Source organism: Polyodon spathula, chromosome 20 (assembly GCF_017654505.1).
Source record: "Polyodon spathula isolate WHYD16114869_AA chromosome 20, ASM1765450v1, whole genome shotgun sequence".
NCBI classification, from domain to species: Eukaryota; Metazoa; Chordata; class Actinopteri; order Acipenseriformes; family Polyodontidae; genus Polyodon; species Polyodon spathula.
The window spans coordinates 4,994,072-5,015,638 of record NC_054553.1 but is presented as its reverse complement, the minus strand read 5'-3'; the positions used below and the strand labels follow the sequence as shown (position 1 = coordinate 5,015,638).

At 38.0% G+C, this 21,567-nt stretch overlaps 1 protein-coding gene across 1 annotated transcript; it reads left to right on the top strand.

The window, feature by feature from the left end:
• The first annotated feature begins 187 nt into the window (after positions 1–187).
• On the top strand, positions 188–20,774 carry LOC121295222 (tyrosine-protein kinase BTK-like). Its single transcript, XM_041219650.1, has 18 exons — positions 188–329; positions 7,056–7,218; positions 8,072–8,176; positions 10,304–10,385; positions 10,878–11,003; positions 12,068–12,144; positions 12,424–12,617; positions 13,546–13,608; positions 14,802–14,856; positions 15,014–15,093; positions 15,634–15,761; positions 16,135–16,209; positions 16,595–16,766; positions 17,421–17,637; positions 18,228–18,292; positions 18,516–18,634; positions 19,040–19,197; positions 19,711–20,774. The coding sequence occupies exons 2-18, from the start codon at positions 7,084–7,086 to the stop codon at positions 19,786–19,788; spliced, it is 1,929 nt and encodes a 642-aa protein (XP_041075584.1). The 5' UTR covers positions 188–329; positions 7,056–7,083; the 3' UTR covers positions 19,789–20,774.
• Positions 20,775–21,567: the final 793 nt, after the last annotated feature.

Sequence of the window (21,567 nt, the reverse complement as noted above, 5' to 3'; positions counted from 1 at the left end):
TTTTGTTTGTTTTTGGTGAGCCACATTTTAGAACAAGAGCAACACTGTAAAGCTAGCGAGTCTACTGAGACAGTAACATCCTTTATGCAAAACTGCACCAACAAATAACAGCCTTATCCAGGAAGCTAAAAGGGAACTGTGTAAAGAAAAAAAAAGTTCCTATTTAAAGGTTGGGGGAGGGGTTCGCTATCACTTTGCTAACAGACACATTGAAAGCATGACACCTCCGGCTTCCAGCAGCTAAATAAATTACATCCATAAAACGGAGCAGTGCTTATTTGTTTGTTGGCGGAAAGGTGTCTTGTGGGCTGGATTCGAAGAGAGTGGAGGTAAGAGCAGGTCATTTTCAATGCTGTCACTAGGGGATCGCAGGGTACCTAATGTAGAGTGGGCAGTCTACCAAGTATAGTGTTCAGAGCCCTTATTGATGCAGTGCAGCATGAAAGCAGGTCCACTGGAAGAGCTGTCATGATGCAAGCATTTTTACAATATTCAGCACGTAGCATGTGCTTTTAATAATTTTGTATTATTAGAAGTATTGTTATTTATTTATTTATTTTTGGTCCATATTAAGTGCTGTTTAAGGGTTTTTGTTGTTGCCTCTGTATTCTGCTCTGAAACTTTTAATTTCCTCCTCTCCTTGACTCTGCAAAATGCAGCACAACAGCTTCTGGTAGTGTTCAAAAATAAATCAAGCCTCTTCTGTAAAAAGAAAAAGACAAAACAGTATATTACGAACATTAAAAAAATCAATTTGTGAGTTGATTTCTATTTGTATAGCCATATAGACAATCTAGTACATCTCAGGGTCATTGGGCTAACAATGTGGTGATTTTGAATAAACAGAGCTGAATTTATCTCATGACAATCAACTGGGTCTGTCCAGCTAGCTCTCAGAGACTCGCCTAGCAGAGCTCTGGAAAACATTGAAAATACAGTATAAACCCTCATTTCTTAATTATTGAACAGCACCTTAAAGGTTAAAATGAAGAGTTTGTCGGATGACAGCCTAATGGAATTATAGGAGGATAGGCATGTATGACAAAGGTTTGGTGAAGACTGGTGCAAAATTAAGGTGGTGGGCAAAGCTGTTCACATAAATATAAATCCAAAATAGAGAAGCAGGTAGCATGGAAAACAAGGGAATGGTTTAATTGACAGGTGTTACTGCAACTTCTGTAGTGGTGATACTGGCTCTTTCACAAAACTTATTCTAACTTATGTCTTAAACAGTTGGATATATGAAAGCTTAAACCAGCTCAATAGCCACCCTAATGCTTAAATGCTACCAAAACCCATTTAAAAACTTGAATTACAAAAGACATGTAACCAAATTTCACCAAGCACGAACGCAATGTCCTCATAGCTAGTTACGGCCATGCCCACACCCCAATGCATTCTGGTAAGTGTAGTCCTGCTGTGAATTTAACTGAAGTTTTGGGGAATTCAAAGTCAGTTTATTTAGCTGCACACATTTATGTTTCATGAGCTCAACTTTTAGCTGTTTGGTACAAAAGTCAGGCCAAGTAGCTGAATCATAAAAATCACATAAAGGTGCCTGACTGGGTACCAGGTTTACAATACATGGTTCAGTCCACTTTTAAACCTGTACTTTTTTTACTGTACACTTTTTTTTAGCATTTTCTTCTTCTTTTTGGGAAATTTCTAGCTGTCTTTTCTGCTCTTTTCGGTTTGAAAACCTGACCTGTATCATAGGCCTGTGTGTTTATTTTTTTTCAGAAGTATGTTTATTCATCTTGTTATAATCTTTATAAACAGCAGCTGTGAAAGAAATGCAACCCCACCCCCGTAAATTGAACTCCTGAGTCCCGCCTACGTAGCTCTGATTTGATAATATGTGTTTTGACTGACAGTACACGGTTTATTTTTTAACCACTGGGAGAACAGTTTTTTTGTTTTTGTTTTTTGATAATGGACTTCAAAAAAAAAAAAAGAAAAAAAAAATGGTATGGACAAAGATATTCTAGAATATCTTGGGTATGGGCCCCAGCAGAGGCCCAGGTGCAGTCATATCCCCCTCACCCCCTCTGAAGCCAGCCCTGCTTTCACTGTTTAAGGCATATTTAAACAGTTGCTATTCTACATCTGTGGTTAGCCTTCTCTTGCATGCGCTTACCGCAGTGATGTGCAAAAAAAAAAAAAAAAAACCTCATCTGATAATTTTCATCAGGAAGCTCTTTATATGCACTATATTAGGAATGCATCTTGGAATTAACACAGAATTGATATAACAGACACTGCTTCTCTTGTGCAGTTGATTTTAAAATCTTACTGAAATTACTATGCATTAATATTGGGTAACAAAAACCTAGAACACCCAAAGGAATTCCAGGAGATAAGAATACACAGATCTAACTGCAACACAGCATTTCTCTGTGTGTGTATGTAAATAAAATTGTGGTTGTTTCCTTTGGTACAGAGCTCTGTATCCATTTTTTACAGTGAAGTTGCTGTGAGAGTAGTCTAGTATTTACCCTGTACACAAGGACTACGAATTAAGCCCTTTTACGTTTTCATGCAACTAGATCCAATAGCATGCAAACAGTAGCCTGCAGTAGTTAGAAGACTAGTTTATAAATGTTTCTCAAAGTCTTAAACTATAAAAACAGAAATATTTTTTTAAGTAATAAAAAAAAAGCAGTGCATCACTGTGGCAGGGCAGGGCACTGTTTGTAAATATTGTTGTGTGGTGTTTGGTGGTGGTTGGCAGGGATGGGGTTAATTTCCTATCCCTGCCAAAATACATGTGAGAATGTTGCTGGAGCTAATTGAGTAATTGATAATTAGGCTCCAGCCACAAGCTATAAAAAGGAGGAAATTACTTTGTGTTGTGTTGTGTTGTGTAGTTCAGTGAAGGCTCTGCCTAGCCTGAACAGTTTTGTTTAAACTTTTGTTTTGGCCCTTGTGCCAGTTATTTTGTAAATGTATTGTGTGTGAGATTTGTGTTTTGTTTGACATTTTTGGATTAAAACAGCGCAGCAGCGCTTTCGCTACAGTATATTGTCTCTTAGTCTCTGTCCTCCCGGCTATCCTGTCACAGTCACACAGCTCTGTGTCAAGATAGGGCCAACATGGGATTAGCTTCATAGAGTAGGCCTAAGGTGTCAATTGTGTCTTGGTACACTGCAGATAAACTACAGGTCCCAAAATGCAACAGGTTAAACACACGTCTTGGCCAGCTTTAACTATACTTAAATAGCTACTGGTGCGTAGCTGCTAAAGCCATGGTCAGTATGATAAATTGATTATTGTTTCTATATATTTGTTAGGATCTCAAATAGAAATATGGGTTTGGGATTCATAGCGGATCATTAAAATGGCCTAACCCTAACCTAGACTTAACTGCAAGCCAATGGGTCATACTGGCACTTTAGGTTGAATCCTTAATCCAACATATCACAATAAATAGTAATATGACCCAAGCTATCAATTCATCACAGGAAGAGCACATTAAGAGATTTAAGCTGTGCCTTTTTTCAGCCTGAAAACACAATCCAGTTCTCATACAACTACATTGGGACCGCATTTTAAACTTCCGTGGAAAAAAATGTACCTTTTTTTCTACAAGGGACGTAACTATTTTTTTTTTAATAGCAAAACATTACCCTAATATACACAATTTTAGCAGTACTTCAGCCACCTATCTTTCTGACTAACGTGTTGAAACCCAATCAGCAGGCAGTTTTGTAGAACATAGCGTGCAGGGAGTCTTTGCAAATGTGCTAGGGGTAACACTTGAGTGTGTGAGAGCTTTAATAGTGTGAAGGTGGGTGACATATGGTTTGTAAAGAAGGCAGGAAATGGTTAGGGGTTTAAAATAGTTTTCTGTTTGACTAGAGCATTGATAATGGACAGCTCTGTTTTTATCTCATTTTATTAGCTATTTCTTGCAAAAATAAATTGCAATTCTTTTGAGATCAAGCAGTAGAGTGTCTTCAACTACAATACCTGGGGAATATCCCCTAATGTTCAGACATAAGGTCAACATGGCTGCTGTCTAATAAGGGGTATCAGCAACGTTCTATTTTCTATGTGCTGTTCAGATTCTTATGTATGTTGTGTGCTTTCTCACAGTTGCGCTTCAGCAGATTCTAACTATAAATATATCATATCCTCCACCTGTACCAATTTGACCGGAAAATACTGGCTGCCTTATTTTGCTGCCAGATCCTCACAGCTTGATAGTCTGTACACCATTTTGAAATCCACTGTCCTGAGTACTAGGTTGAAAGTGACTATTCTTTGTTGTGATGTAACCCATCAAAAACATACGTATTTTGAAAAAAGCTTTATGCTCTTCTACCTTAAATTTGCTCTAACCTTCTGATGATGATAATAATAATAATAATAATAATAATAATAATAATAATAATAATAATAATAATAATAATAATAATAATTAGAACTGCCAGGCAGTTTTACGGCTCCCAAGCCCCAGTATCAGTATCCGTCTAAGCATGTTTAAAATTTTAAAAAGTTTAAAATCAGCAACTTCAGCAGTTCCACAGAAAAAGTTTTTTTTTTTTTTCAAAAATACGTCAGGCAGCCATCTTGTTTAACACAAGTTTCTTAGTTGTATTGCTACAGTCTCAAGCGTGATGCTTGTGAAGTTTTGAGTTAGTCAAGTAAACCGTTTGTCAACTGAGGCAGTTTTAAATTTCAGACGTAAACATACACCTGGCGGTCATCTTGTTTTATAAAACATTGCATTTTCACATATTTGTGTCCTATTGTTACTGGGATAACTACCAAGTTTGGAGTTTGTTGGACAAACGGTTTTCAAACAGCAGCCGTTTGTTGTTAGGGGCGCATTTCGATAAGATTTGTGGCGGCCATTTTGACATTAAAATTTATCACAGCAACTTCTGCTTCGCAAACTTGATGCGGGTTTGGATGCTGATGATATATGCCAAGTTTCAGATCAATCGTTTCACCGGCTCCCAAGAAGGTGATTTCGAAAGGTTTTATCGAAAAATGTGTCACGGCGCCAATTGCAAGGATGCAACAGCAAAAATCTTTCAGCATCTGACAGCTAATGAATCCAGCTTGTTACCTGCCAAGTCAGAACCTGATCAGTCACACAGCTTCCAAGCAGCAGCAGTTTAAAATTTTGGGAAGAAAAAAAATAAAAAATTAAAAAATAAAAACTTTAACAATAACAATAGGCTTCCCAGCCTTTGGCTTTGAACAATAACAATATAGCGTACCTATTTTCAACTGTCAAATATTGGCGTGTATGCTATATAGTAGAATATATACTCCAGAATATAACTACAATACAGGATAATATTAATATGAATCAGAAACTGGATTTGAACCATCAAAAACTACTTACTCACGATTTCGTGAAAGTGGAAGATATTATAAAGAGGCTCACCTGTGTTAATTGAGTCCAATGTTCCTGGAGACCAAGTTTCCTGATCAACTAGTTTGGAAACCAGATTTTCCCACACAGTCAGTCATAACGGAGAAAATCAAAACCGCTACCTCCAAAAGTGTATCAGCAGGCGATGCCAGATAAGAAGAAACATGGGAGTTCATGAGAAATCACGTGACTTCATTTTTAACAGTGGGCAAAATGTGACTCTTAAAAAGGTCTGCGAGTTGCTATGATAAAAGCCTTACAAAGTGTCGTCAAGCATATTGTTGTAAAAGTATATTAAAGCTTTGAAATCAGTTTGCCATGATAAAGTAGGACACGCATTTGAGCAGGTGGATACAAATTAGGAAAGCTTTTTCAAAAGTTTTTTTTTTTGTTTTCTTTTCTTTTAAACACAGCAGTGGCATGCAAATCAGTAGTCCATGACTGTACTTTCATTTTTAATCATAGCATTACTCAGATATGCTGCCAGTTGACTGAGAAGGCTGTTGACGACTCAGTGAATGGGGTTGTTAGTTAAATAACAAAGGAAAGTATATTTGAGCAACTGAGTTTATGAATGAATGGAATAATTAATCAAACGCTTCGTCGAGCCTTGACGAATGTTGTTGCAAAGAGATTCCGATAGTTCTGTAACATGAGACCCTGTGTTGAGTTAGAGCTGTGAAAATGAACCAGTGTAGCTGATAACTCCTGTTAAGAAACAGCGTAGCTACAGTGTGCAGTTAAATAGGGGAGACAGCAAAATACAAGCCCAACCAAATCTGCATGCACTCCTGTGTCCTTTTTACTTTGTAAAGCCTTGGGTTCAATTAATAATACAAATGTGTTTGTAATCTAAAGCACTGCCTCTGCTCTAGGGTTCTGTGGGTTTATGCTGATGCACTTATGTGATGAACAGATGCAGTTCATATATGAAGATAAACAGTAAGCTGTGAGGCATACTGTCTTACTAAATTGATTGCTGTTGTAACAGGGCTAGGCGTGAACCAACAACCTTGCACACTTTTACATTGTGTTTAAGCAATAGAGCCGGGCTCCTCTGAATTCTGGGGTTTAGATTTGATTTTTTAATTAGCAAGCCCCTAATTTTATCTCCAGTTTGGAATGTCCAATCATTTTTTTTTTCCCTCACCACAGCAATTCTGCACACAGCCCAGGAAAACTGAATGTTCAGCGGGTGTCTCTTTCTCTTTTACACCCAAGAACTTGAGAGCAGATTTCAACAAGCTACCAGCCTCTGAAGGACAAAGGCCAGCCTTCAGGTGTTAGTTTTTTTATCTCACTGGGTGCCTGGCCAGCAGGGTTCGCTGCAGCGCAATAAGGAGAAACCGCCCCTGCACTTTTAACCTCACCTCGTCTCGTCAACAGGGGGTAGACTCCGTAACAGCAGTGTATCACACAACACTGTCTGCTACACTGTGCTTTTAAAATATTTACGTATGGTTGTATCAATAAAGCCCGCTAGATACGACCACACTTGATTCTTATATCATATGCTCCTTAAAGTGGTCTATTTCATAAAGGGCAAGTGGAAGATTCAGCTCCTTGTCACAATAGAACACACCTGTTTTATTTTTACACTGTTAAACAGTAATCTGATTACATGCTTCCCTTCTGTGTTGACTAATGGGCTTGTATGCTGTCATGTCAGGTGGACCCAAGAGCTGTATGACTGGACAATGAGTACTTCCATACTGGAAGAAAAGTTCTTCAAACGATCCCAGCAAAAGAAGAAAACATCGCCACTGAACTATAAGGAAAGGCTGTTTGTTCTGACAGCTGACAAGATCTCCTATTATGACTATGAGAAAGGGGTATGTCTGCATTTCATAATTCCCTACTTGATTCTGGTGTCACAGTGGCTGGTTGCTGGATTTAAAACAAGTTATATGAACTTATCTGTGGTGAAGAACTGAACCACACGCAACAGCAGAGATTATAATTCAATGGGGTCCATTCAAATGATATAACCAGTAGCAGATCTGAATACCACTGTTTAGATCAGTACTACTCGACCATCTATGTATCAGTGTTATTAAAATCAAACATCACACAGTGCCCGGGAGCAGTGTATTTCTATCTGTAACAATAAGAAACATGCCAGGGAGGGTAATATTTTAATATTCAATTACATCTATGGCAGTGTTTGGATCCACAGCTATTCCCAGCAATCGAATAGACCCCAATGCGTTTTAAAGTTTTTTTTTTTTTTACCAGCTTTGCTGATGGGTCAGTTCTTTGACGACTTTATATAGTGTTTCTCCTGACCAAGGTATTATGCTTTCCAGCCTAGACTGAGATTCAGGGCAAGGATCATGAAGCCCTGCTTCTCCTTTCAATCCCTCTTCCCTGACTTATTTAAACCTCAAGGAAGACTGGTCGATTGTGACACATCTGATTCAGAAGCATGAACAATAGATTAGAAGCCAGACACACAGACTTTGCCCCAGTGTAAGGTTTATGGCACTTTTGTCTTAAAGGGAAAATGTTATGGTTAGAAAAAAAAAAGAATACAAATATTTAACCAATCAAAAATACACAGTATCTCATTTTAGTTATGTTTAACACTTGAAATTAGTAAGTACAACTGGTAACTTGGTTTCTGTAATCTATTTTTTGTATTACTAATAATATATATATATATGTATATGTTTGTTTGTTTTTTAGAAAAGGAAAGGTCTGAAGGGGTCAGTGGATATTGACAAAATCAAATGTGTAGAAACCGTGGTGCCAGAGGAGAACTGCTCCTCTGACAAAATGTTTCCTTTCCAGGTAACCACGTCGTAAACAGTTGGTCCTCATTTAAACTGTGTTCATTTCTGCTTAAATGTCTTATTTAAACATGATGTACTCAAGTAAGAAGCACCTGGCCTATAATTAGTAAGCAAACTTAATTTAGTTTCGTTAACCAAACTTAAGGTTTGTACATTTAACAACAGGCAGTCAGGGCTTACAGGCCAATGAGGGGCAGCCAGGGGGACGAGGGGATCTGTGCGTTTGCTATTTTAGTGTGTTTCCTTTTTTTAATTTCAAGAATTTTGGGGGAATTACAACTAGGGTATTTTGCAGGCCTGCACTCTGAAAAGGGTTGAGCAGCATGTTTAATAGAAATCTTAAAGCCAGCAGAGCAGTCAATCCAAGTCCAGAGTGGTTCCCTAAACACGCAGTTGCCTATAATGAGTTCCTCCACTCTATAGATCTAATACCTGTACAATTCACAGTAACTCAATATGATATTGGGCAATGTTAAATGTGTTTGATTTTAGTTCAAGTAACGTGTTCAATTTACACGATTTATCCAAGTTACATGAAACTGAATAACATTACTGTAGACTTGCTTTAGTTTATACAAACTTAGTCTAAGATTCACAGACATGAAAGGCGACAAGTTTAATTGAATTTGCTGGGTTTTGGCTCCACATTAATTACAGTAGAATTACAAAAAACAGAACTGTCCTCTTAAACCTTTCCAAAATGAGTCATGCAGCAGATTTTATGCAATTACAATTGCATCTGTCTCTGCTGTTTATGCTCCTTTACTTTACTGGTCTGGTTTCTTCTGGTTTCATTCTGCTTTATATATTTGACTTACCTGGTATCTTCTTACTTAACCTGTGCCCCTGAATGGACAGCGTGATGTCTTTGTGCAATAACTTTTATAGATCTATCCCTCCAAGTCAATTTCCATTTCATTGTATGTTTATAAGATGTTATTGAGTTATTTATTTAAGATTTGCTCAGTACTTGCTAGATCTGTTATGTAGCAACTTTATACATGCTGAATTGGGAAATACACTGTTATTATTAGTATTACTATTATCATTTGTGATACATGAAAATAATGCTGTTTTATATTAGCTGTGAAACTGGAGTAGATTCTCAGAAAATGAATTAACAAGAATTAGGAAGTTCACAGAAAAACATGTTTCCACAGTTTAAGGATGTGTAATCAGACAGAGACAGTCCCTATCTGCGGTTCATAATGTTAGATTAACTATACCACACTTTTTTAAACCATGCTGGTTCTTGTAGTGTTCTTGTAACTGTTAAACACATCGGGGTATGTCACTGTAAACCCACTTTTCATGCTTTAGATAAGCCAGCATCCTGGTTAACTGAAATGTTTTCCTTGTGAATTTGGTCAGTTACCCCAGATCTGGTCTGGCAAGGAGTGCAGAGTTTAACATTTCAAACTCTCCGGTTCTTCAGAAATACAGATTTAACAGCTCATGGCTGAAGCAGGAAATAAGAGAAGTGAGAATCAGCCACCATTCATTTTAGTTTCTGTGCTGAGGCTGTTGTGACTGTTCACCAGATGTTTGAACTGAAATAGAGCAGCGCTCTCATAAAAGCATGGGTGCCTCGAGAGAAAAGAAAAACAAGATTTTGGTTTCTGCTACTTAGACGGAGGACAGATTTACTTTGCTCCAGTGCAGGGTTTGCACCATTTTATTTTAAAAGGAAGTCAAGTCTGTTATTGCTAAACGTCTACAATACGAGAGAACCTGGGTGCTTGGGTGTTGGTTGGTTTACTCCTAATTTTCAAGACTTGAACAAGAATGAATAATAATTAAAATATTATTTAGTGTCGCATAAGATACGTAAAAAACAACAACTGCTGTGTAGAAGACTAAGGAGAGGAATATGTGAGCCGTGAACAGAAAGGAAATCAGAATTATCACAACATTCCCCCAACACTCACACATGCAGACATGTACACACCCATATACACATGCCCACACAAGAAACAAGAAAATGCACGTATGGTAGAGCCTGAATAAGACATTTTGTACACCTGTGCTAGCTGAAGTTTGATGCTCGGGGAGCAATTATTAAAGCATCAACTCGCAATACCTTCAGCAAAGCTCACAATTGCCAGCTGTCCTTTCCCTCTTGCAGGTTGTCTATGATGAAGGCCCACTCTATATTTTTGCCAAAACGGATGATATTCGAAAGCAATGGATCCATACGTTGAAACATGGTGAGATGTTTCTTCCTTGTGTTGTTTGGTGCAATGTTAGTGGATTATAACAATGTTAGCTCTAAACTGGGTACTGCAAGGTATTCCAGGACACCTACTTCCCTTACACTCACAACCCTCACCCATAAACACCAGGCAATAACAGAAAAGGTTGCTCTAGTACAGAAGGTGAAGAAACTGCACCCTAATGTCTGCCATTTTGGCTCAAGCTGCTCTTTAGTTTATCATAAGATGATTCTCTGTTTGAGCCGTAATGTCATCAGTTTCATAATCTCCTGTGAACTAACAGGAACTGCAATTATGCAATAGAACCATGAGGTAATTAGGCAACTGTTAACTATCTATCCATTTAAGTACTGCTATTTTACACACACACACACAAAAGAATAAAGCACTTTATGACATTCAGCAGTTATAGCCTGACATAGCTGTAAATTCCAGATTTGCATGTATTTGTGTATTTATTTGCTTACTGCATGTATTTGTTTGCAGTTGTGAGACACAATAAAGACCTGGCTCAGAAATTTCACCCATGCTTCTGGGTAGATGGCCAGTGGCTGTGCTGTCATCAAGAAATAAAACAAGCCATTGGGTGCAGAGTGATTGAGGCCAAAACCGGTGAGTGCAGGGCAGTCCCAGCAGATGCTTTAGACAGTATACACTGCTGAGGGGACCTGTGTGTCTCATAAGGAATAGAACCAACATACTGCACAGCCTTTCTTCCACTTTGATGCCTAAAAACCAATTGCATCCCCACTGACCACTATTAACTAAACCACTAAGCAACCACTGCATTGCAGCCACCTCCTCTTGCAATAGCAGTGATTTTAAAATAGCGGCGTTCTGAAGATCATTCAATGTCATGAAATTCTTTATGTATGGAGATGCTGTTGATTTAGCTATTGTTTTCACCACCGGGGAAGTCAAGTAGATTACAGTATTGAGGTGGTTTTGTGGATACCCTGCATTATTAACTGAAAGACAAATATATTATATAATATGAAAGTACTTTTCATGTATTTTAATAATAATAATAATCTTTATATAGCGCCTTTCATAGTGGACCACCATCACAAAGCGCTTTACAAGATACGAGACTAAGGCGTGTGAACTATGCATCAGCTGTAAAGTCACTTACAAGAACGTCTCACCCGAAAGATGGAGCACATGTGTGTGTATTGTTAATTTTATTTATTTATTTATTTTTATGACTACTTTCTTAAACTTTTAAATTGCATTCCCTGCCTCAAGCTTTCCATGTGCCCACATGGACGTCTCAGAACTACATTTCCCATCATCCTCCTGCCCATCATCCATCTCAGTTACATATGTGAGCAGGAGGATGAGGGGAAATGTAGTTCTGAGATGTCCATGCGGGTACGTAGGAAGCCATCTTGAGGCAGGGCAATTTAAAAGTTTTAAAAAATGGTCAAAATGTAAAAAAAAATAATAATAATTAAAACAATACACACACCTTACGTAAACAGTAGCAACACATGGGAACATGTAACACAATAAAATAAAAAGATCCTTATGCATGCTTTAAGGGTAGTTTTATGTGAATCAATTATTATTATTATATATGTACATACAGCATTTGTTCCTTCTATACTTCTAATAAATATGTATGTCACAATACGAGTCACTAATGCCCATTCACTAATGTCAATCACTTTTCATAGAATTCTCAGTATATCGTCGGAAATCAAGGAAGCCTCTACCCCCAACTCCAAAGGAAGATGAGGCATGCGTCAGACAGGTACTGAACTGCATGAACTGTAGGTTTAGTGTATGCTGAATTGTGCCAGCACACCGCTCATGTCATTAGGAGGTCCAGAGACCATACTAGTTTTTTGTTCAGCGTGCTGGACACTCCAACAAGACAAATGGAAATAAGCCTTGAATATGCAGTTTTGACCATATATGCTGCTTTAGCTCATGCAATGCAACGTTGGGTTTAAAGGGGTCAGTGTGGCGTTTTGTAATTGTGGAGCAAGCTTCACTGCAGAGCTTCATTTCTCTTCAACCCCCTGCCCAGGAGAAGGCATCAAGGCCCATCCCTCCACAGCCCACCCCCTCTCCTGCACCGCCCCCCTCTTCGGAAAAGAAGGTGACAGCGATGTACGATTATACTCCCATGAACCCACAGGACTTGCCGCTGACCAACGGGGAGGAGTACACCATACTGGAAATGACCGACACTAACTGGTGGAAGGCCAGAGACAGACACGGGTGAGACAAGCTGTTTAGATGCCCTCTCTACAAGCATTTAGCTTTCCATTCTTATCCCATGCAGAATGAAAACATATTTTCAATGTCCAATGTAGCATGGGTAATACATATTTAATCTTTTGTGTTCTTTTTAAAAAGATTTAAAAAAATGTGTACGATACTTTATAGACTCCCAGGTACAGGTCTTCAACCACAAAGGCTCTACAGGACTGTGCAAGCATGCTGTTAGCACAGGGAATGAGAAGGAATAACCTTAAGGGGACAGGGGAAAAACAAAGAACAGAAAGAGTTACAGAAATGAGGAAGGAAGGTTAAAAGGAAAGACGGAGTCATGTAAAGGGATAGTCAGCAAACTAATGGGCGGATATATTAACCCTTTGGCTCTTACCACATTTTTAAATGATCTATCAAAAAGTCAGTGTTTAATAGCAGCTCTTAGTGTTTGGAGTCCAGTGCATTATTTATTGTCTTTAAGGAAAAAAAAAGACTAAATGTACTATCAAAATTATATATATTTAATGCAGGATTAAATGCTTAGTAAATCTATGTAGGGGTATAAAAATGCAGTTGTTAATGCTGCACGCCTTCATATTGCACATTTAGCAGAATCATTATAATAACTGGAACATGGGGGTTCCCACTGTCTGTTTACTGAATTCTCTTGCTGTTTTGTAAGCTACTTTATTCTGCATAAAAAGGCTTCACAATTCAATACTGTTTAAGGGTTAAAATTGATTGTCATAGTATATGCAAACAGTATCTATAAATAATGGTTTGAATTTGCATCATCACACGTTGAGATTTGCATATGGTAACACACATTTGCAGTTAACAATAACTGATAAACTGTATGTCTACCCTATAGCATAAAAATGTAACTTTCACAATTTACACTTGCTTTATTTATTTATTTATTTATTTATTGCAGGCAAGAAGGTTACATACCTACTAACTATGTGGTAGAAGCTGGAAATCAGCTTGAAAAGTATGAGTAAGTATGAAGTCAGTCTTGGTTTAGTACTGAATGATAAAGCAGGTTTACCGAGGAAGAGAACAGAGTTATTTTAAGAAACAAGCCACAGCACTTGAGAAATTCTGAATGCACTAGTAAAAGAACACAAAATGAGCTAGCTTTGATCCTACATTGTCATTAGCATGTTTTTATTTGTTATTTTTTAATTGGAAAAAACACACCATGTTTTTTTCTTCTAGAAAAGCAATGTGCTAACACATGTGTATTGAATCCTACAGTGTGTAGGCCCACCGTTTTCTCATTTTTACTTTGCATCCATTTTTCAGTGTGAGTTTTAAACAGCTTCAGTTTTCAGTGTGCTGTTTAGGGGTGATCAATATTAAAAGGTGATACTGTTTAAAGATGAAGCTCACATTAAATATGCATGCAAAGTAGGATGAAATACCTTAAAATAAGTAAACGTGGGCCTACATAAGGTTTGATACAGATGGAAAAAAGTAATGGCAATAGATATGACTGCAAATATAGTGTATGATAGTTCCATTAAAAGTGAAACAACTTTCATATTCAATAGTTCATATTTGGACACCACTTGCATGCAAAAGTCCCGTCTTATTTACCCTGCGCTTTAATCCCTTGTGTGTCCATTGCAATGCAGCTGGTCGGTCATTCCTTTCTGTGCTACACACCTGTAATGTCTCTTTTCCTCAGAGTTACTGTGGTGTATGGATACGAATTGCATTCTTTATATTTAATATATCACTGCCATCATGACAAAAAAATATGGCTGAATGAGGGAAATCTTTCCCAGCTGTAATTATTTTTCTCGAGGTGATAATAGCTTTGTCTTGGGTTTGTCCAGTCCCAGGTACCACAGGGCTCTGGTAACACGTTGCCCTGGTAAAGCAATCAGCCATAATCGGATACAGACAACTGCACAAATCAAATATAAACCAGGCATAAGCTATCTATAAACAACACTTAAATTAATACGAATCTGTAAATGTGCTAGACGACTGTTTTGCACTAAGCTTTAAATACTAATATGTAACTAATGAATTAAGTCAGTTATTAATACCAATCAGCACCCTAAATATCACGTTTATATACGGTTACGAATGACCCAAGTCTTTACTGCCTGTAGATGCCAGGCTCAGCACTGAATAATGTATCATACTGTACATCTTGATTTTTGTTTGCTCTCTTGTTAGATGGTTTTGCAAAAACATGAACAGGAGTCAGGCAGAAAACCTTCTGAAAAAAGAGGTCAGTATTAGATGTTAAATTTATGTTAAGTCCATCTGCATTGCTGTGAGAGTCAAGTGAACGCACCTGCGAGATGTGGTTTAGTCTGAGCTGCAGACTGGACGCTGGTACAGTTTTCTGTATGTGTGTTTACCTTCACCTTTCTTTTACTTCTTAGAACAAAGAAGGTGCATATTTAGTCCGAGATTCCAGTAAAGCTGGGAAATACATTGTCTCTGTGTTCAGTAAAGCTACTGGGTAAGCCAATGTATGACATTCCTTATTTCATTTCTTTTAAGAGACAGTGATTGAATGACAGACAGTCATAAATAAATATATAGATAGCAAACAGCAAAATATGTATGTATTAAAACCAGCCTTAGCAACCAGACAAAGAGAGAGAGATTCAGGTATATACAGTACTTGTTTGGAATAGTGTAATAAAACACAGTGAAAGCTTGGAAAAGCAGAAGTAAACAAGGTAAAGCCTAGAGCAGTGTGGTAAAACATATTTAAAAAAAAACTTGGAAAACCATTGTAAAAAAATAAAAGTGAAATGCATCGTGTAACCATGGGAAGACTGCTAAATTACTGTGTAAATGCACTGTGGTAAGGAGGTGATACATGTACCAACAATGGCTATTGAATATGCAGTAAGACCTGCTAGGATTGAAGTACTTCTGATTAATGAATGCAATTACACTGCAGTAAAGCTTAGCACATGCAATACATCAAGCTCCTCAGGGATAAGTAGAGTTCTGGTAATTGCTTTACTAACAAGAGACTCTGGTTTTCTAGGGAGGCTAGGGGGAATTGCAAACATTATAACATTTGCACCACGCATGACGGACAGTTTTACGTGGCAGAGAAGCACTGCTTTGGTACCATCCCCGAACTGATCCACTACCATCAACACAACTGCGCAGGTACAGCACCGTGTTTAAGAAACCCCAGACCACATTCTGACAGGGGTTTTTTTGTATCGATTTACTGATTCTTACCATGATATTTTAATTCACAGTAGCTAAGACTTACAGGAATTATTTTAATCAATTGTGACTATAATGAAAGCAGAAAACCTATTGCAGCAGAATGATTCAAACAGGTGTAGTTAAGTGACAGAGACTGGAATTTGATTGAGATACTTCACTCTTGAACCACCAGACTGGCAGTGATGAGCCATTGTGGTCATTGTTTCCAGCCACAAGAGGGAGACAGTCACTCTGTCTGTCTAAGAAGCGGCGTTTTAAGAGATCTCAAACATAAACAGGGAAAAACCTGCTGTTGTTTTGTTTCCAGGGATGGTAAGCAGACTGAGGCATGTTGCAGCACTTGAAGAGCGCCATGCGCCCTCTACAGCTGGATTAGGACATGGTAAGTGCACCCACGAGTTCTTGGAGATTTAAGTAATCCCAGTATATCAGTGTCCTAGGCCAGATCAGGACTGAGCAGGTAATTATCTATTAGCAAGGAATAGCTTATCCTCAGCTGGAACTAAGTTTTTAATTTTCAAACATTTTAAAACTAAATGACTAATTCTCAGTTACAATCTTAACTACTGAATCACTACTGAACTGGTCCCAAGTCAGGGATGTGAAATCCCATTCCTTTTTTGCTAGATGAACCCATTGTCTGCAAAGAAACTTTAGTTATCTGTCCGGGGCATTGAGGAGGAATATTAAGACTGCAGAGCAGATTCAGCCAGGACAGTCGCAGAAGGATTCCAGCATTTGAGTTGTGCTTGTTTTTGTGTCTGCAGGGGTATGGGAGATTGACCCACGTGATCTCACCTTCTTAAGAGAGCTCGGCAACGGGCAGTTTGGAGTGGTGAAGCATGGGAAGTGGCAAGACAAGCTTGACGTGGCCATCAAGATGATCAAAGAAGGCTCCATGTCAGAGGATGATTTCATTGAGGAAGCTAAGGTCATGATGTAAGTTACACCTTCCACTGAGGACTCAATGAAGGGGTGGTCTCAGTAACCTAGAGAGGTACAGACAGACTGCCAAGAATAACGTTTCTCCTTTTGCCAGGTTTGTCCCGGGCAGGGACTGTAATTGTATGTGTGGGACTTCATAGATTCATAGTGAAATTCTTCCACGCCGGGAACTACATGAAATCCTATCAAATCCAAACAAGGAATGGGCAATTGGTGCTTACCTGTAGACAAAATAATACATATTGTCTTTGAACTAGGGTGAGGTAGGAGGATTCCTGTTATAAACAGGCCTGTTCCCTTTTCTTGACCACTATTACAATCCCCAAATTGAGATCCGATCTGGGACAAAGTGTCACTTTGGAACTCATTACATTCACACATTAAAACAGCCTCTTCACAACATCTTTTTAAATCACTCAGAAATATTTATTTTCAATCTGACCAGGGTTGCAAATCCAGCAAATACTGACTTGGACCAGGATCATCTAAACTGTTTGAACTGTTTTTGTCTGGTTTGAATGACTTGTTTCTTTTTTGCCATTGATTTTTATCATGTTACTTTTTGCCAGGACCCCCTCGCCAATGAAAAGCATATCGAGGGCTCCATCCTGGTTAAATAAATACATTTCCATTTGAATTTGCCATCAGGAAGCTCTGTCACCCCCATCTGGTCCAGCTGTACGGTGTTTGCACGAAGCAGAGGCCCATCTACATTGTGACTGAGTTCCTCTCAAACGGATGCCTGCTCTCCTACCTGAAGGAGACCCTCAAGCGTCCTCAACCCATACAACTGCTGGAGATGTGCAAGGACGTCAGCGAGGGGATGGCCTACCTCGAGTCCCAGCAGTACATACACAGGGACCTGGTGAGAAGATTCTTGGTTATTGTGCTCATGGAATACCAAGTATTTCCAATGGGAATGGATCTGTGCCTCGTTTGCACTGCCTGGAGCTACAAGATTTGGCACCCACGGCTAGCCAGCAAAATCATGAGAGTTTCAGTGATTTTTACCAAACTTGGCCAAACTTAGAAATGACTGCAGTATGTCAAAGTTCACTAGGGGAATTGTATTGTGTTGTTTTAAAAAAATAGGCAGTAACAAGTACATGTAACCATAGGGTCATTACAAATAAAATGGAACCCGGTTAAGAAGGAAAGCATAGCCAAACAAACAGAATTAAAAAAAAGCAATGTGACTTCAGTCTTTTGTCTTGTGTGCTGAAGCAGGATGAACATTGTTGAATTTAACAAAGTTCTCTGCTTTTGGCAAGTACAATAAAGCTCAAAGAAAAGCAATAAAGAAAATGCCATATGCATGCTTTACCTAAAATGCATGCTTTACCTATGAAATAAAACAGCCACAATGGTAGCGATTTCCTTGTCGGTTTGTCCTCTACATGCACTTCCTTTGTATCCAGTTTTATCTCTGTTCTCTTTGTTATGGTCCCTCTCTAGGCTGCCAGAAACTGCTTGGTGGATGACAATGGGACTGTCAAGGTGACTGACTTTGGTCTGTCCAGGTACATTCCTTTTCATTTTTTTTATTGTGTGCACTGTCAGTATAGTACTACGTGATGATCACACAGACTGTTATGTATAGAGTGAATTATATTGTGTATCCCACTTTTAACTGTGGAGGGTATTATTCGTTTTGTATACCCAGAACTCCCCCTGGAGTGGATTATGCAGTGTATCCAACGTCCTGTAAAGCTGCACCCCTCCTTTCTCTCTCCTCTTAATTAGGTATGTCCTGGATGACGAGTACACCAGCTCGGCTGGGACAAAGTTTCCTATCCGCTGGTCACCTCCTGAGGTCCTTCTCTACTGCAAATTCAGCAGCAAATCGGACATCTGGGCTTATGGTCAGTGCTCGCCTTCAAAATCAAAAAGCTGTTTCTTATTTCACCAGTAATGATAGCACTGCAATAATTCTGATCGACTCCAAAGTTAACAATTAATAAGTAGGTATTACAGGCCCTTTCATTTTATTAGGCACCGACTTATTTTATGCAGCCATAACCTTTTTAAAAAGGTGCACTGTGATAAGAAGCAACCAATCAGCATGCCTGCCTAGTTCCAGCCCTAATACCAGTGAAGATTTTTCATGAGGTTCTAGCCCAAAAAAACATGTGACTGTTTTATTCTGTTCTAGAATGAGCTTAATTAGATTGGCATATTTTACAGGTAACATACTCAGTCACGTCTTATTAAGCCTAGATGGGTGAGTTTGGGATTATGCTTTTCATTGTAATGGTGTTGTTCCACAGGGGTCCTGATGTGGGAGATCTACAGCCTGGGGAAGATGCCCTTCGAGCGCTTCAACAACACAGAAATCATTGATAAACTCCTATCTGGCTATCGCCTGTACCGCCCCCAGCAGGCCAATGAGAGGGTCTACAGAATCATGCAAGACTGCTGGCATGAGGTCTTTACATTGTTGTATTCAAAGATATGAGAAATGCATGCAACTGAATGTTGAAGTAAACTTTATATTGCTGACCAACTCATGTTTAAGGACCATCTCATCAGGGTGTTCATAGATGCTATGACCTTTAGCTTAACACAAAGTGCTGTCTGGTAACCACATTTTGTAATGAAATGTGTATGTTAGCTGCTCTGACAACAAATGTAGGTATTCTTTGTATCGCATCCAGTGGACTGTACAGTATTTTATAGGGAGGGCATGATAGCTTAGAACAGGGTTTTGTGGGGTTTTTTTGCAAGAAAGTAGTGATTTGGGTCAAATTAACACCAATTTTGAGCAATAATACAGAAAAAAAATCCCTGCATAAGATTTTAAATTATTCCTCAATACTGGTCCAATTTCCTTCATATTCTCATATGCCAGTTATAAGGGTGTGTGTACAATCCTTCTATTTGTTCCAGTTGTTAACAAATAAAAGGACTGATTTATTTGTTTTTTCCTTGTTATTTCCAGAAAGCTGAGGATAGGCCTACCTTCGAGGTGCTTGTCTCCTACATCCAGGATCTCCTGTATGAGCTCCAGGAGGAGTGAATTCTGGGATCCAGACCAGCTGCCATTTTCCTGAGACACTTTAAGACACTTCCACAGTACTGTGCAGTACTCCACGGAATATATGTGAATAAAATATCTTTTTTTTTTTTTTTTTTTTTTTTTTTTTGAGACATTTTTTAAGTGTTAGAAAATACTACGTGTTTATTTAAAATAAGAACCTCAAAAGTTTCAAGAATTTCTGGTCTAGCTGCTACACCATTAGTCTCAGTTGATGTAGGAAACACTGCATTTGTTCAAAGTGTTATATCTAAGTGATGTAGGTCTGCTTCGTGCATCCACTAGGGACAGATTAGTGGTTACACTGGTGTATCAGCTGAACTTTCAAAACCCCAAACAAGAAGCTTTTCAATGTTGCTGTACATCTTTCTATAAGATAGTTTGTTTTATAATATTGTAGCTGTGTGATACCCAGGACTATAGAAAGGTGTTTTTTTTTATCTGATCCAAGGTGATTTCTAGAACATGCGGTCTAAACTGCATCCTGATAACCTTAAATTAATTTAGCTTCAGTACCAGTTATTTTTATAGATGTTATATGCACCAAACCTGTATTTTAAAACAACTACAAAGATCAAATAGTCTACATGAGGAAGTAACAAATAATAAGGTCATTACAAAAGAAAAAAAGAATATCAAAAAATTCTGTTTGCTTAAAAAAAAAAAAGTTTTTATCTTTTTACCTTTGCTTTGTTTGCCTTGGATACCATCTCTTCAGTTATTTATTTTACTTGATGCCATCTCTATGCCAGAATATTACAATTGTCTAATTTGTTTGCTGCCTGGTTATTTTACGTGACATTTCTTACCTGTTTAATATCTTATTACATGTGTTTTGTATAATACTTTATTACTGTGTCTGCAAAGATCCTTTCAATCATTAAATAATATCCTTGTTTGTTGCACAGCCCTTGTGCTCATGTATAAAACCACAACAGCTTTTTTTAGAAGCAGCCCCTAAACAGAGACAGAAATTGAATGATATATATATATATATATATATATATATATATATATATATATATATATATATATATATATATATATATATATATTATACAGTGACTGACTATATAACTGAATTATATAACAAAAACAAACAAAACAAAAAAATGTGTTTTATAATAGATGTCTTACAAGGAGCCTACATAACACTCAAAATATTTAGATGTCATACAATTGTACAAACGGATTGTGTTACAAAGATTAATGAAAAAAAAAAAAAAACTCAGAAAATGTTTAAATTAATGTTAAATATTCAGTAAAGATGGTATAAAATACTCTTTCAAGGCATTCAGAGACTGTGGTAAACTGAAAAGCACCATGCTGACAACACTGACAGCTGAAGCCTACTTGCTTTCTCTCTGTAGAGAGGGCAGGGTGAGTAAAACAACAGGACAGGGATTCACTTCAGGATTCATACAGGAACGAATTAAAAAAAAAACTCTTCTAGTTTTTGCATGGGGACAGATGGAAGACGCAAATGCATGATGGCCTTCTATCAGCAATTAAGCAACGGAAAAAATGTACAATTAAAAATATATTATGTGTCTAAAACATTTTCTTTTCAGCTACTTTTTAACATTTCATACATGAAACGGTTAAAGACCATTGTTCATCAAGCACCATGAGTGCTTCCTCTCATACACTAACTCAAGAGACCCACGAGACTGCCAATTGTGCCAAACTGTACCAGATTGTGTTGTAGCTCTGAAATGGCCACTAAGGACCAGGGAGATATCAACTAACTCATTGAGGTGA

What these genes read in the sequence shown, in the direction of transcription:
- LOC121295222 (XM_041219650.1), top strand. Translation starts at nt 7,084, where the DNA reads ATGAGTACTTCCATACTGGAAGAAAAGTTCTTCAAACGATCCCAGCAA. An exon ending in AAAACCTTCTGAAAAAAGAG is followed by an intron (nt 14,857 to 15,013) that starts GTCAGTATTAGA and finishes TTTACTTCTTAG; the next exon opens with AACAAAGAAGGTGCATATTT. An exon ending in TACAGCTGGATTAGGACATG is followed by an intron (nt 16,210 to 16,594) that starts GTAAGTGCACCC and finishes TTGTGTCTGCAG; the next exon opens with GGGTATGGGAGATTGACCCA.